The sequence below is a fragment of the Gadus chalcogrammus genome, chromosome 4 (assembly GCF_026213295.1).
Source record: "Gadus chalcogrammus isolate NIFS_2021 chromosome 4, NIFS_Gcha_1.0, whole genome shotgun sequence".
NCBI lineage: Eukaryota > Metazoa > Chordata > Actinopteri > Gadiformes > Gadidae > Gadus > Gadus chalcogrammus.
The window spans coordinates 35738290-35754722 of record NC_079415.1 but is presented as its reverse complement, the minus strand read 5'-3'; the positions used below and the strand labels follow the sequence as shown (position 1 = coordinate 35754722).

General features: G+C 53.9%; 1 protein-coding gene across 1 annotated transcript; it reads right to left on the bottom strand.

Moving 5' to 3' along the window:
• Positions 1-1742: 1742 nt before the first annotated feature.
• LOC130381052 (target of Nesh-SH3-like) lies at positions 1743-16222 on the bottom strand. The gene is made up of 19 exons (XM_056588472.1): positions 15933-16222; positions 12633-12797; positions 12365-12433; positions 12018-12138; positions 11732-11913; positions 10947-10999; positions 10764-10803; positions 10498-10578; positions 9767-9886; positions 7847-7915; positions 7065-7189; positions 6542-6632; positions 6128-6337; positions 5207-5312; positions 4399-4478; positions 4152-4181; positions 3018-3176; positions 2752-2874; positions 1743-2394 (listed from the first exon to the last, which is right to left on the bottom strand). Exons 1-19 carry the CDS (start codon positions 16003-16005, stop codon positions 2279-2281), a joined length of 2013 nt encoding a protein of 670 aa, XP_056444447.1. The 5' UTR covers positions 16006-16222; the 3' UTR covers positions 1743-2278.
• Between the last annotated feature and the right edge of the window lie 211 nt (positions 16223-16433).

Here is a 16433-nt window from a genome sequence, read left to right as displayed (position 1 = left end):
AGCCTCTTCTACTCGTCCAAACACGGCCTGCAGAGCGTCACAGCTGGAGCTGATAGAGCTGTGTTACCCCTCAGGAAGAGCTAGTTAGGGAGGTTAGGGTTAGTTAGGGAGGTTAGGGTTATTTAGGGAGGTTAGGGTTAGTTAGGGAGGTTAGGGTTAGTTATGGAGGTTAGCTTAGGGTTATTTAGGGAGGTTAGGGTTAGTTATGGAGGTTAGCTTAGGGTTTGTTAGGTAAGGGTTAGTTAGGGAGGTTAGGGTTATTTAGGGAGGTTAGGGTTAGTTATGGAGGTTAGCTTAGGGTTAGTTAGGGAGGTTAGGTAAGGGTTATTTAGGGAGGTTAGGTTAGGGTTAGTTAGCTAGGCTGAGGGGGTTCCCCTGTTCCCTGGAACCCCTGGCTGAGGGGGGGAAAGAGAGAGAGAGAGAGAGAGAGAGAGAGAGAGAGAGAGAGAGAGAGAGAGAGAGAGAGAGAGAGAGAGAGAGAGAGAGAGAGAGAGAGAGCGCGCCCTGGTGTCTGGCTAGGTGAAAGCAGAGATTCATGTCCTCCCTGACTCATCTGTTGATGCTTTTCACATGGATGTTCGCCCTGCCAAGGCCTAGACCTCCTCCCTCCTCTGTCCTTTTCCCGTCCTCTCTTCTCTCCTTATTTTCTATCCTCTCCTCCTTTCCTCACCTCTCTCCTCTCTCCCCCTTTCCTCTCCTCTCCTCTTTCCTCACCTCTCTTCTCTCCTCCTCTCCTCTCCTCTCTCCTCCTCTCATTTCTCCTCTCCTCTCCTCTCTCCTCTCCTCTCTCCTCTTCTCTCCTCCTCTCCTTTCTCCTCTCCTCTCTCCTCTCTTCTCTCCTCTCCTCTCTCCTCTCTTCTCTCCTCCTCTCCTCTCCTCTCTCCTCTCTTCTCTCCTCTCCTCTCTCCTCTCTTCTCTCCTCCTCTCCTCTCCTCTCCTCTCTCCTCCTCTCCTCTCCTCTCTCCTCTCCTCTCCTCTCTCCTCTCTTCTCTCCTCCTCTCCTTTCTCCTCTCCTCTCTCCTCTCTTCTCTCCTCTCCTCTCTCCTCTCTTCTCTCCTCCTCTCCTCTCCTCTCCTCTCTCCTCCTCTCCTCTCCTCTCTCCTCTCCTCTCCTCTCCTCTCTCCTCTCTTCTCTCCTCCTCTCCTTTCTCCTCTCCTCCTCTCCTCTCCTCTCCTCTCCTTTCTCCTCTCCTCTCTCCTCTCCAGCTCTGCTCCACCTGGAGAAAACTGTGGTCGTACTGGATAGCTTTTAGTAGAACCAGTATGAGATTGTGTTTGTACTGGTCAGTCCCCAGTAGAGCGAGCAGCAGACTGTGGTTGTACTCGGAAGCTCCCAATAGAAACATTATAAGGCTGATACTACTGGGTAGTCTCCAGTAGAAAAGACTCTGTCGCTATCTGGACCAAATTGGACCAACCCTACCAGATCAGTTTTGTAACGATGAGTTTAAACAATTCGGCTCATCCAATAAGAAGCCTTGAGGACAAGCTGTATAACAGACACTTAGCAGCAGCTAGCACCCCTAGCGTCCTTAAATTTGTTCCTTTAGTGGAACATTTCCTACTTCCTGTCATACCCGGAAGTGAACTTAAGTACGACCAGGGGTTTAATTTGTCCTGCATACACAACTAACTTACTCAACTAACCACTTTAAACCTTGCTTTAAAACTTCCTTAAAGCTTAATAAAGGATACCACGAAAACCCTGGGGTCTTTTATCTTTGATTGTTTTTTATTATCAGAAAATCCACTTAAGAGTTTGAGTGCATTGGAAGACACATCCTCCAACATCCAAGGGAATAAAACGTGCATGTTGTTTGCAGAGGAGGTGGGAATAATGTGATTTACAAAAATGTTGTGAAAAAATAGACATCCTCTCCATTTACAGAGAATACATTTCTGTTGTGCAAAGCGTGGAAGGGGGACACTGACTGGCCCCCCTGTCAGCTCAAAGTACTGGGTACACTGGGACGCTCCCTGTAAAACCAGGAGCAGACTCTGGTTGTACTGGGAAGCTTCCTGTACAACCACCAGAACCCTCTCAACCGGAACCTTCTGGTCTCGAGGACCAGGTCCACCCGTAGAACCGGCTGGTCTAGAACCATCCTGATATTAACCCACTTGGCGGTAGTACAAGGTACTACATATTCCTCCGTGTACAAGTACACGCTATAGATCCATACTAGTCTCCTGATAGTTCTGTCTGTATTTACAACACCAGGTCTCGGGAGGGACTCAGGAAGTGACAAAATCCTCCACTTCCTGTCTCGGGGGCGGGTCTACCAGCGGCCCGGGATGGGCGTCCCGCACTCGTACCAGGACACGTAGCCGGCGGGGGCGCCGGCGCCCAGCGGCCCCAGGCGGACGGGCTCCTGCCGCGCGGCCCGGTAGAACCCTGGACAGGGCAGAGACCCTGGTTACCACGGTGACCCTCAACATCACGCAACGGGCAAGGACCCCTGTTACCACGGTGATCCGCAACATGATGCAACCGGGCGAAGACCCCGGTTACCGCGGTGACCCTCAACATCAACATCACACAACGGGCAGATACCCCGGTTACCACGGTGACCAACACCATCACACAACAGGCCAAGGACCCCTGTTACCACGGTGACCCGCAACATCAGCCAACAGGCAGAGACCCCGGTAACCGCGGTTACCCGCACCATCACGCAGCGGAGGAAAAGGCCCCGGTTACCACGGTAAGGGTAACAAGGGGCTGTGAGGGGCTCTGGAGGGCGAGGGTCACCTGTGCGCTGAGGCAGCTGTTGGGGGCGGAGCTGTGGGCCGGTCCTCCCGTCCAGGAAGGAGTCCACGAACTGACAGTGGTCCTCTCCGAAGCCCGCCTCGTCCCCGATGTCGTAGAACTGACCTGGACAGACCGCCACCGCCGTCACCACCATCACCACCATCACCACCACCATCACCACCACCCCTTCCTGGTCCAGAGGGACCTGTCTCTGGACTGTCTAACCCTACCTGCTCCTCACTGCCCTGTGTCACCAGGTGTGTTACCTGTGAGCGAGTCACTCAGGTAGATCTTGTAGCGCAGCGAGTTGCAGAGCTGCACGCCCACAAACTTGCGGTACCAGGTGCGCTTGACGTACTGCTGGCCGGTACAGTCAGAGGGCGGCTCCGTCCGGAACGGGAACCGCGTCCAGATGGCGTCTTTACCTGAACCCCGCCCACCAGGAGGGTTAGACAGTAGACAGGTCGTTAAGGAGCAGGTAGGGGTTAGACAGTACAGAGACAGGTCGTTAAGGAGCAGATAGGGGTTAGACAGTACAGAGAGGTCATTAAGGAGCAGGTAGGGGTTAGACAGTACAGAGACAGGTCATTAAGGAGCAGGTAGGGGTTAGACAGTACAGAGACAGGTCATTAAGGAGCAGGTAGGGGTTAGACAGTACAGAGACAGGTCATTAAGGAGCAGGTAGGGGTTAGACAGTACAGAGACAGGTCATTAAGGAGCAGGTAGGGGTTAGACAGTACAGAGAGAGGTCATTAAGGAGCAGGTTGGGGTTAGACAGTACAGAGACAGGTCATTAAGGAGCAGGTAGGGGTTAGACAGTACAGAGACAGGTCATTGAGGAGCAGGTAGGGGTTAGACAGTACAGAGACAGGTCATTAAGGAGCAGGTAGGGGTTAGACAGTACAGAGAGGTCATTAAGGAGCAGGTAGGGGTTAGACAGTAGAGAGACAGGTCATTAAGGAGCAGGTAGGGGTTGGACAGTACAGAGACAGGTCATTAAGGAGCAGGTAGGGGTTAGACAGTACAGAGAGGTCATTAAGGAGCAGGTAGGGGTTAGACAGTAGAGAGACAGGTCATTAAGGAGCAGGTAGGGGTTGGACAGTGCAGAGACAGGTCATTAAGGAGCAGGCAGGGGTTGGACAGTACAGAGACAGGTCATTAAGGAGCAGGCAGGGGTTAAACAGTACAGAGACAGGTCATTAGAGCAGGCAGGGGTTAGACAGTAAAGAGACAGGTCATTAAGGAGCAGGTAGGGGTTAGACAGTACAGAGACAGGTCATTAAGGAGCAGGTAGGGGTTAGACAGTACAGAGACAGGTCATTGATGAGCAGCTGGGGTTAGACATTACAGGTCATTTGGGGTTATTCTGTGTAAGTAGGTTTTCAGAGACGAGGACTCACCAGAGGCATTCTCACTCACGCGTGGGTCAGCTGAGAGAGAGAGAGAGAGAGAGAGAGAGAGAGAGAGAGAGAGAGAGAGAGAGAGAGAGAGAGAGAGAGAGAGAGAGAGAGAGAGAGAGAGAGAGAGAGAGAGACAGAGACAGAGACAGAGACAGAGACAGAGAGATCATTGGGGACCAGTAGGTTGTGGTTCTATGTAGTCAGTACCTAGGACGTCAATATTGTACCCAGGGTTCAAAGGTCGTACCTGACTCTGTGCTGAAGGTCACCGGCTCACTTGGGGGTCCGGCTCCAAGGTCATTCTTAGGTTTCACCTTGAATGCATAACTAGAGAGAGAGAGAGAGAGAGAGAGAGAGAGAGAGAGAGAGAGAGAGAGAGAGAGAGAGAGAGAGACGGTTCTACTGGTTCTTATCTTCTCCTGGTTCAAAGGTTCTAGGTGTCCTGGTTCTAGGTGTCCTGGTTCTAGGGTATGCTGGTTCTAGGGTGTCCTGGTTCTAGTGTCTCATGGTTCTAGGTGTCCTGGTTCTAGGTGTCCTGGTTCTAGGGTATGCTGGTTCTAGGGTGTCCTGGTTCTAGTGTCTCATGGTTCTAGGTGTCCTGGTTCTAGGTGTCCTGGTTCTAGGTGTCCTGGCTCTAGGTGTCCTGGTTCTACGTGTCCTGGTTCTAGCCTGTGCTGGTTCTAATGCCTCATGGTTCTAGGTGTCCTGGTTCTAGGTGTCCTGGTTCTAGGTGTCCTGTTTCTAGTGTCTCATGGTTCAAGGTGTCCTGGTTCTAGGTGTCCTGGTTCTAGGTGTCCTGGTTCTAGGGTGTCCTGGTTCTAGTGTATCATGGTTCAAGGTGTCCTGGTTCTAGTGTCTCATGGTTCAAGGTGTCCTGGTTCTAGGTGTCCTGGTTCTAGGTGTCCTGGTTCTAGGTGTCCTGGTTCTAGGTGTCCTGGTTCTAGGTGTCCTGGCTCTAGCTGTCCTGGTTCTAGTGTCTAATGGTTCAAGGTGTCCTGGTTCTAGGTGTCCTGGTTCTAGGAGTCCTGGTTCTAGGTGTCCTGGTTCTAGGGTACCTGCTCTCAGGCCGGAGGTTCTCCACCACCGTGTGCGTCTGGTCGGTCGTCAGGACGGACACCTCCTCTCCGTCCGGTCCCGTTGCGGTGGAGATGACCTCGTACTCTGGGGAGAAAGGTGACGTCGTCAACGCCCGTGGTCGGAACAGCAGCCGCGGAACCAGCTCTGAAGAACATCTGTTATGAGGAACATCTGGTGCGGGCCCCCCACTGAGGGCTGGGTGAGGGGAGCACGGGGTGTCTGGGGAACATCTGGCCCCCCACTGAGGGCGGGGTGGTGGGAGCATGGGGTGTCTGGGGAACATCTTGAATGTGGGCGTGGAGCTCAGCAGCATGCGGAACGTTAACCGGTCCTCCATCTACTGGTGCAGAACGTCAACACTCAGCGCTCCGTGTAGAGGCTGAGGACAGGACGGGAGCTGGGTTCTCCTGGTCCGACCCAGCTGGGTTCTCCTGGTCCGACCCAGCTGGGTTCTCCTGGTCCGACCCAGCTGGGTTCTCCTGGTCCGACCCAGCTGGGTTCTCCTGGTCCGACACAGCTGGGTACTCCTGGTCCGACCCAGCTGGGTTCTCCTGGTTCTAGCCCGGGTTTGGTACTCTAACTGTTTTTTTTTTAGTTTATATAATTTGTGTTTGAAATTGTAAATAATTATACTTGAAGAAAATACTTTTGTTTTGAGAATTATTTTCCTTATAGTGTGGTTCTCTAAACTGGTTGTGGTTCTTTAACCCGGGTGTGGTTCTATAACCCGGGTGTGGTTCTCTAACCCGGGTGTGGTTCTATAACCCGGGTGTGGTTCTCTAACCCGGATGTGGTTCAACAACCCGGGTGTGGTTCTCTAACCCGGGTGTGGTTCTCTAACCCGGGTGTGGTTCTCTAAACCGGTGATGGTTCTATAACTTTGGTGGTGGTTCTCTAACCTTGGGTGTGGTTGTCCGTGTTCTTCCAGTCCAGGATGATGAAGGAGGGGCATCCCTCCACCGTTACCACGGTGAGGTTAGAGGGCGGGGCCTGGGGTGGCGTGCTGGCGTCTGATTCGCCGGGCTTCTCTCCGGGGAAGAAGAGGAGGGAGGAGGTGACGGAGCAGGGCTCCTCAGGCCTCTTGTCCGTCTTGTACACCACGTGAGGGGCTGGGTGGAGTCAGGGTGGAGAACAGGGAGGAGTCAGGGAGGAGTCATGGAGGAGGGAGGAGTCAGGGTGGAGGCAGGAGGTCAGGGTGTCTTATAGATACCAGGTCCTACCTAGAAAAGGTCTCACATAGAATTAATTATACAGAACAGGCTCCATGTAGAGCAGGCTTTAATACTGGTCGAGAGCAATATTTCTTTCCTCACCAACGAAGCGTTTCTTCCCCAGGGCATCCAGGTCTGAGTTGGGCTGAGAGCTGAACATCTCTGACTCCTCCCAGAGATCCAATCTACTGGCTGATGAGATGAGGAAATACATATCGTTAGCTTAGTGTTAACGTCTGAAACACACACAGCTAGCTTAGTGTGTACGTCTGAAACACACACAGCTAGCTGAGTGTATACGTCTAAAACACACACAGCTAGCTGAGTGTGTACATCTGAAACACACACAGCTAGCTTAGTGTGTACGTCTGAAACACACGCAGCTAGCTGAGTGTGTACGTCTGAAACACACACAGCTAGCTGAGTGTATACGTCTGAAACACACATAGCTAGCTGACTGTAAACGTCTGAAACATTAGTTTACATGAAAACCATGTTCATTGTTAATGTGCCCTTATTGTTACATGTTAGCACTGTTTCTATAATGGCAGATGTATATGTAGAGGACAAGGCTACCCATACTGCTGGTGGTGGTGGTGGGGTTGGTGGTGGTGGTGGGGGTGGGGTTGGTGGTGGGGATGGTCCTGGTGATCTGTCTCTCCTCCTGCGCCTTTGGCCTTGGCGTCACAGCGGGAAGGTTGGGCTTCACCCCCGACAACCTCTCCGTCTGCTTCCAGTGGCTGAGCTGGTCTGCACAGGAGACAGATCCTAACTGCTCGGTCATCGGCTTATTGGCCTTTCACACATGAAGTCCAGAAGAGCTCCGGGGAATCTGGTCCGGAGTTGGTCCGGAGTTGATCCGGAGCCGCCCTCTCACAGGCAACACACAGCCGGAGATCAGCAGCGTCAGATGTGTTCACACACACTGGGGGTGCTCCGGATACCTCAGATGTGTTCACACACACTGGGTGTGCTCCGGACACCTCAGATGTGTTCACACACACTGGGGGTGCTCCGGACACCTCAGATGTGTTCACACACACTGGGGGTGCTCCGGACACCTCAGATGTGTTCACACACACTGGGGGTGCTCCGGACACCTCAGATGTGTTCACACACACTGGGGGTGCTCCGGACACCTCAGGTCAGGCCTGGTGCCTGGGCGAGCGAGTAGGAGAGCGACGGGAAGCAAGAAGAACGCAGCGGGAGTCGCAGTGTGTCACTCTCCGTAACGCTGACCCTTCCTGCGATGGGTCAGTGACACCGTCATTCAGATGTGTTCGCAGTATCACCACAAGAGTGGAAGGCAGAAAGGAGTCGGAACTTAAAATACAGACGAGAAGAGCAAAGTGAGAAGCAGCTGCACTGCGTTCTCCCGATCGATGGTTCACAGACTCAGCGGTTCACCTTTGTCTCCAAGTTCGCCCACCAGGTTAGGGATCTGGTCGACTGGGATCGCAGGACGGACAGGATATCCTGTACGGGAGGACAGACAGCTGGACGTCAGAACCAAACCTGGAACTGGACTCCTACATAAAGCGGAACTGTACACCGGTATAGACTAGACTGTACACCTGTATAGACTCTACTGTAATCTTGTATAGACTATTCCTCTGCATAGAGCATTGGTTATGGGTACCGGACTCAGTGCCTTTGGATGCACCTTGTCTTTATGAGGACAGAACAGGGAAGAACGTCTAGTGTGGCTAAATGTTCCAGGGGAATACCTTATCTATTGCCGTGGATAGTGTTCTTCTCTCAGCCAAACACCTGCTGCAAAACCTGCTGAAACCTTCCTTCATGAACCTGTAGCCCATCGACCCGCCTCTCCCAAGAGACCACCTTCTGCCAATCAACACATTGATCCAGAGCTAAACCTAGTGCACACATACATACAACACAAACTACGTACATGTACCATCTAGTACTAGGATGATGGGAGCACCATGGCTGTGCCATGTAGTACGAGTGCCATCTGACCTGTCTGTAGAACTGGTACCGTCTAGAGTACTCATGCTGCAGTACCAGCACCAGCAGTACTAGTACCATGGCTAAAGGTTTTGCCAAGATTTTGCAGTTCAGGAACACGGCTGCTAATTATCATTTTGTTTTCTTCGCCAAGGATGTTTCCCAGCCAATTATTCAATCCTCAGGCTAATTGACTTTCTTGGTTTAATAAATGTGTCTTTTTCTGAAGCGCTCCGTTGAAACATGTTGGATGCTCCCCTACGACTCATAGGAGGCCCGGGGAGGTCATTAGAATCACAAGCTGGCTTGGATCCACTGCATTCCAACGCATTTCCTCCGGTCTCCTGCATCAGAACAAGCTGACAATACGCACAACATTACCATCCTAACCTCTGGAGAGACCAGGAGGTCTATTGAGCGACCAGAACCTCTGGAGAGACCAGGAGGTCTCCTGATGGACCAGAACCTCTGGAGAGACCAGGAGGTCCCTGATGGACCGGAACCTCTGGAGAGACCAGGAGGTCTATTGAGCGACCAGAACCTCTGGATAGTCCAGGAGGTCTCCTGATGGACCAGAGCCTCTGGAGAGACCAGGAGGTCTATTGATGGACCAGAACCTCTGGAGAGACCAGGAGGTCTATTGATGGACCAGAACCTCTGGAGAGACCAGGAGGTCCCTGATGGACCAGAACCTCTGGAGAGACCAGGAGGTCCCTGATGGACCAGAACCTCTGGAGAGACCAGGAGGTCTATTGAGCGACCAGAACCTCTGGAGAGACCAGGAGGTCTCCTGATGGACCAGAACCTCTGGAGAGACCAGGAGGTCCCTGATGGACCGGAACCTCTGGAGAGACCAGGAGGTCTATTGAGCGACCAGAACCTCTGGAGAGACCAGGAGGTCTCCTGATGGACCAGAACCTCTGGAGAGACCAGGAGGTAAATTGATGGACCAGAACCTCTGGAGAGACCAGGAGGTCCCTGATGGACCAGAACCTCTGGAGAGACCAGGAGGTCTCCTGATGGACCAGAACCTCTGGAGAGACCAGGAGGTCTATTGATGGACCAGAACCTCTGGAGAGACCAGGAGGTCCTTGATGGACCAGAACCTCTGGAGAGACCAGGAGGTCTCCTGATGGACCAGAACCTCTGGAGAGACCAGGAGGTCTATTGATGGACCAGAACCTCTGGAGAGACCAGGAGGTCCCTGATGGACCAGAACCTCTGGAGAGACCAGGAGGTCTCCTGATGGACCAGAACCTCTGGAGAGACCAGGAGGTCTCCTGATGGACCAGAAACTCAACGACAATCACAGGTGGTGGAGGGTGGTGTTGACCCTGGCGAGTGGAGGGTGGTGTTTACCGTGAAGGGGTGGAGGGTGGTGTTTTCCCTGGAGGGATGGAGGATGCTTTTTACCCTGGCGAGGCCGGGACCAGACGACGGGGCGAGGGAGGACCAGCGGTCTGAGCGGGTCTCGATTGGCTGGGGAGAGAGGAGGGACTGTTAGCAGGCAGCCATCACAGGACCACCTCACCCAGCAGACCCAGCCAGTGGATCACAGAGCAGCCTCCAGGCTCTGCAGACCCAGCCAGTGGATCACAGAGCAGCCTCCAGGCTCTGCAGACCCAGCCAGTGGATCACAGAGCAGCCTGCAGGCTCTGCAGACCCAGCCAGTGGATCACAGAGCAGCCTGCAGGCTCTGCAGACCCAGCCAGTGGATCACAGAGCAGCCTCAAGGCTCTGCAGACCCAGCCAGTGGATCACAGAGCAGCCTCCAGGCTCTGCAGACCCAGCCAGTGGATCACAGAGCAGCCTCCAGGCTCTGCAGACCCAGCCAGTGGATCACAGAGCAGCCTCCAGGCTCTGCAGACCCAGCCAGTTGATCACAGAGCAACCTTCAGGCTCTGCAGACCCAGCCAGTGGATCACAGAGCAACCTTCAGGCTCTGCAGACCCAGCCAGTGGATCACAGAGCAGCCTCCAGGACCTGCAGACCCAGCCAGTGGATCACAGAGCAGCCTCCAGGATCTAAATGAGGAGACAGGAGGAGACAGGAGGAGGAGACAGGATGAGGAGGCAGGATGAGGTAGTCACCGAAGGAGGTCCGCGGGGAACCAGGGAAGGTCTGATGTTTGATCAGAGAGGAGAGGGGAGGGCGGGTCCGGTTATAAAGAGCTGAAACAGATCAGAGAGCACAGAACCCAGATCAGAGAGCACAGAACCCAAATCAGAGAACACAGATCAGTGAACCCAGATCAGTGAACCCAGATCAGAGAGCACAGAACCCAGATCAGTGAACCCAGATCAGTGAACCCAGATCAGTGGCAGGGGGGTCTGGTGTGGCGGTCTCAGGGTCTCACCTGGTCTTGGAGGGAACATGGCCCGGGGTCCCAAAGGTTTCTGGAACAAGACATAACATGACAGAGCATGACCTAACGTGACCTTACAGGATGTCACGTGACTATGACGCAACATGATGCTATCGAGGTCCCAACCCCCCACCAACCAATCAGAATGCAGATCCTGCGGCGGAGCCTACTCACCAGGGGGCTGGCCGGAGGGCTCCCCATCTGGACGGCCTTCCTCTGGCTCTGATCTGAGAGGAGAACCGGATCTATCATCGACGAGGTCTACTGTGGAACAACCTTCTGTTGTTCTGGTTTTATTGGTTCTACAGGTTCTACTGGTTCTAGTGGTTCTGATGGTTCTGATGGTTCTACTGGTTCTACTGGTTCTAGTGGTTCTGATGGTTCTGATGGTTCTCCTGGTTCTAGTGGTTGTACTGGGTCTGATGGTTTTATTGGTTCAACCGGTCCTAATGGTTCTAGTGGTTCTGCTGGTTCTAGTGGTTGTACTAGGTCTGATGGTTTTATTGGTTCTACTGGTCCTAATGGTTCTAGTGGTTCTAGTTGTTGTACTGGTTCTGACGGTTTGACTGGTTCTGCTGATTATATTGGTTTTACTAGATTTACGGATTCTAGTGGTTCTACTGGTTCCAGTAGTTCTACTGTTACTACTGGTTCTACTGGTCCTCTCCTCTGGTCCCCTGGTCCTCTCCTCTGGTCCCCTGGTCCCCTCTCCCCTGGTCCTCTGGTCCCCTGGTCCTCTGGTCCCCTGGTCCTCTGGTCCCCTGGTCCCCCTCTCCCCTGGTCCCCTCTCCCCTCTCCCCTGGTCCCCTCTCCCCTGGTCCCCCTCTCCCCTGGTCCCCTGGTCCCCTCTCCTCTGGTCCTCTCCCCTGGTCCCCCTCTCCCCTGGTCCCCCTCTCCCCTGGTCCCCTCTCCCCTGGTCCCCCTCTCCCCCCTCCCCTGGCCCCCGGTCCCGTCCTCACCTCCCGGCCCGGTGCTGTGGAGCAACGGGGCGCTCCAGGGCCCGTGGCGCTGCCCCCTGCTGGCGCGGACCCTGAACTCGTAGCGGGAGGCGGGCCGCAGCCCGGCCAGCACCGCGGCCGCCGTGGGGCTGCTCTGGTGGGCCCAGGGCCCCCCCCGCAGGCGGTACCGCACCGTGTAGAACCTGCAGCGCACAGGGGGGCTCTGGTGGGGGGGGGTGGGGGTGGGTGTGCGCGTGCGTGCGTGTGTGTGTGTGTGTGCGCGCGCGCGCGTGCGCGTGTGTCTCACCCCTCCTCCAGACACTCCTCCATGACTTCCCCCTCCCTTTGGGGCTCCAGCCCCCAGGAGAGGAACACCGCCGTGGGGCTCAGAGAGCCGGCCACCAGGGGGGGGTCCAGGGCCGCCACGCCTACACACACACACACACACACACACACACACACACACACACACACACACACACACACACACACACACACACACACACACACACACACACACACACACACACACACACACACACACACACACATTTATGATGTAGTCAAATGGTAAATAGGAAGAGAGAGACAGACAGACAGACAGACAGACAGACAGACAGACAGACAGACAGACAGACAGACAGACAGCTCTACCTGTGCAGTGTTTCTCCACAGGCTTGCGAGGGACAGGTCTGACGGCCAGCAGGTACTTTGGCTCCGCCTCTGAAACAGAAGCAGGTCAACATCATCATCCATCCCTCCTCAGGGTCCCGCCCACCTCCACATGGGGCCCCGCCCACCTCCACCAGGGTCCCGCCCCCCTCCACATGGGGCCCCGCCCACCTCCACCAGGGTCCCGCCCCCCTCCACATGGGGCCCCGCCCACCTCCACCTTTAGACCTTCAGAGACCCCCCCCCTCACCCGTCTCCAGCTGGTAGGGGGCGCCGTGGGCGGGCAGCGTGACGAGGGTGGTGGCGCCGGGCTGGCGGCCGTAGCCCAGCAGGAAGCCCTCCAGCACCGCCGCCGGGTCGGGGAGCAGGAACTGCAGCACCACCGTGTCCCCACTCACACTGATACGCACCCGCACTGGGGGGATAGACAGTGGGCCGTCAGAGGAGCAGGCAGGGGTTAGACAGTACTGACAGGTCATTAAGGAGCAGGTAGGGGTTAGACAGTACTGACAGGTCATTAAGGAGCAGGTAGTGGTTAGACAGTACAGAGACAGGTCATTAAGGAGCAGGTAGGGGTTAGACAGTACAGAGACAGGTAGGGGTTAGACAGTACAGAGACAGGTCATTAAGGAGCAGGCAGGGGTTAGACAGTACTGACAGGTCATTAAGGAGCAGGTAGGGGTTAGACAGTACTGACAGGTCATTAAGGAGCAGGTAGGGGTTAGACAGTAAAGAGACAGGTCATTAAGGAGCAGGCAGGGGTTAGACAGTACTGACAGGTCATTAAGGAGCAGGTAGGGGTTAGACAGTACTGACAGGTCATTAAGGAGCAGGTTGGGGTTAGACAGTACAGAGACAGGTCATTAAGGAGCAGGTATGGGTTAGACAGTACAGAGACAGGTCATTAAGGAGCAGGTAGGGGTTAGACAGTAGGCAGGTCATTAAGGAGCAGGTAGGGGTTAGACAGTACAGAGACAGGTCATTCAGGAGCAGGTAGGGGTTAGACAGTACAGAGAGGTCATTAAGGAGCAGCTAGGGGTTAGACAGTACAGAGACAGGTCATTAAGGAACAGGTAGGGGTTAGACAGTACAGAGACAGGTCATTAAGGAGCAGGTAGGGGTTAGACAGTACAGAGACAGGTCATTAAGGAGCAGCTAGGGGTTAGACAGTACAGAGACAGGTCATTAAGGAGCAGGTAGGGGTTAGACAGTACAGAGACAGGTCATTCAGGAGCAGGTAGGGGTTAGACAGTACAGAGACAGGTCATTAAGGAGCAGGTAGGGGTTAGACAGTAGAGACAGGTCATTAAGGAGCAGGTAGGGGTTAGACAGTACAGAGACAGGTCATTAAGGAGCAGGTAGGGGTTAGACAGTACAGAGACAGGTCATTAAGGAGCAGGTAGGGGTAAGACAGTACAGAGACAGGTCATTAAGGAGCAGGTAGGGGTTAGACAGTAGAGAGACAGGTCATTAAGGAGCAGGTAGGGGTTATACAGTACAGAGACAGGTCATTAAGGAGCAGGTAGGGGTTAGACAGTACAGAGACAGGTCATTAAGGAGCAGGTAGGGGTTAGACAGTACAGAGACAGGTCATTAAGGAGCAGGTAGGGGTTAGACAGTAGGGACAGGTCATTAGGAGCGACCGTCAGGGACTGGGCCTCTGAGGATAGCGGGCGGGGGTGCATTCCGAGCAGGGGCCCAGTGGGGATGGAACCGCCAACGCTGTGCAGGAGGGGCCGATGCCCGGGGCGGTAGAGGACCCCAGTGTGCTCGCACAGTCCATAAGTACAGCCTTATACCTTAAGTAGAAGCGTATGTGAACAATGTACCAGTTACACACACACGTACACACACACGTACACACACACGTACACACATACGTACACACATACGTCAGTTTGGGAGAAATGTTTTGGTTTAGAGTAGAAACACTAACCTACCAAAGTCCCCTCTCCTCTCTCCTCACCTCCTCCTCCCCTGCCCTCCTCTCCTCTCTCCTCTCCTCTCCTCTCCTCTCCTCCTGTCCTCTCCTCCCCTCCTCTCCTCTCCTCACCTCTCTCCTCTCCTCTCCTCTCCTCTCCTCCCCTCCTCTCCTCTCCTCTCCTCTCTCCTCTCCTCCTCTCCCCTCCCCTCCTCCACTCCTCTCCTCCCCTCCTCTCCTCTCTCCTTCTCTCCTCACCTCTCCTCTCTCCTCCCCCAAACACCCACAACATTCCAGACTTTACTGGCCTCTACCTACATGGACACATACAGACACACACACACACACATAAACACACAGACACACACACACACACACACGTATACACACATACAGACACACACACACACACATAAACACACAGACACACACACACACACACACGTATACACACATACAGACACACACACACACACACACACACACACACACACACACACACACACATAAACACACAGACACACACACACACACACGTATACACACACACACACACACACACTTATACACACACACACACACACACACGTATACACACACACACACACACACACACACACACACACACACACACACACACACACACACACACACACACACACACACACACACACACACACACACACACACACTTATACACACACACACACACACACACACACACACACACACACACACTTATACACACACACACACACACACACACACACACACACACACACACACACACACACACACACACACACACACACACACACACACACACACACACACACACGTATAAACACACACGTGCAAACACATATGCATGCAACAACATGAAAAACTTTCAGGAAAGCCTTACAATGGAAGGACACCACACAGGGACGCACACACTACATGTACACAAAGACTAACACACTACATGTACACCCAAGGACTAACACACTACATGTACACACAGGGACTCACACACTTCATGTACACAAACACATGCATGTTTACACACAGATGAACGTGCACAAAAACACGATATGTGTGAAGTGTCCGTTGTCAGGGCTCACCGGACGCTCAGTCGTCACGGAAACAGGTTGACTCACACACACACCCACACACACACACACGCACGCACTAACACAAGCACGCAGGTACACAAACACACACACTCAAACCCTGTTGTGGAATGTATCTTGTCGATACTTTAGTTAAAAAAAGTATCATTACTCCCTCTCTGTCTCTCTCTGTGTCTCTCTCTCTCTCTGTGTCTCTCTCTCTCTCTGTGTCTCTCTGTCTCTCTCTGTGTCTCTCTCTGTGTCTCTCTCTCTCTCTCTCTCTGTGTCTCTCTCTCTCTCTGTGTCTCTCTCTCTCTCTGTGTCTCTCCCTCTCTCTCTCTCATTCTCTCTCTCTGTCTCTCTGTGTGTCTCTCTCTGTGTCTCTCCCTCTCTCTCATTCTCTCTCTCTGTGTGTGTCTCTCTCTCTCTCTCTTCCTATTTCAGTGCATATCTATGTCTCTCGCCCACCTCTCTCTCAGTGCGGGTCTATGTCTCTCGCCCACCTCTCTCTCAGTGCGGGTCTATGTCTCTCGCTCACCTTGCTCTCCGGGGATGCTGTCGACCAGCAGAAGTCCACACAGCAGCAGGAGGATGCAGAGGACGGTTCCCATGGCAACGGGCAGTCCAAGCCTGTCTGTCTCTGTGTGTGGGTGTGTGTCTCTGTTGGTGTGAGTGTGTTTCTCTGTTGGTGTGTGTGTGTGCGTCTCTCTCTCTCTGTTGTGTGTGTGTGTGTCTCTGTTGGTGTGTGTGTGTGCGTCTCTGTTGGTGTGTGTGTGTGTGCTGAGTGTAGACCCAGTGTGTTGTGGAGGAAGACGACTACAGCAGCATCGCTACACACTGAGGGAGGAGCACCCCCCTCTCCCTCTCTCCCTCTCTCCCTCCCTCTCATATGTTTCTGTTTCTGCACAATAGCACGTGTAACTGTCACTGGTTGTAACATGTACAACTCTGTTCCACACACACACCCCCCCGTGGTCCGATCCTGTGTTTAACTCTGGATCCTGGGAGGTCCTGTAGTCCTGCCAAGAGGCCCCTCCTC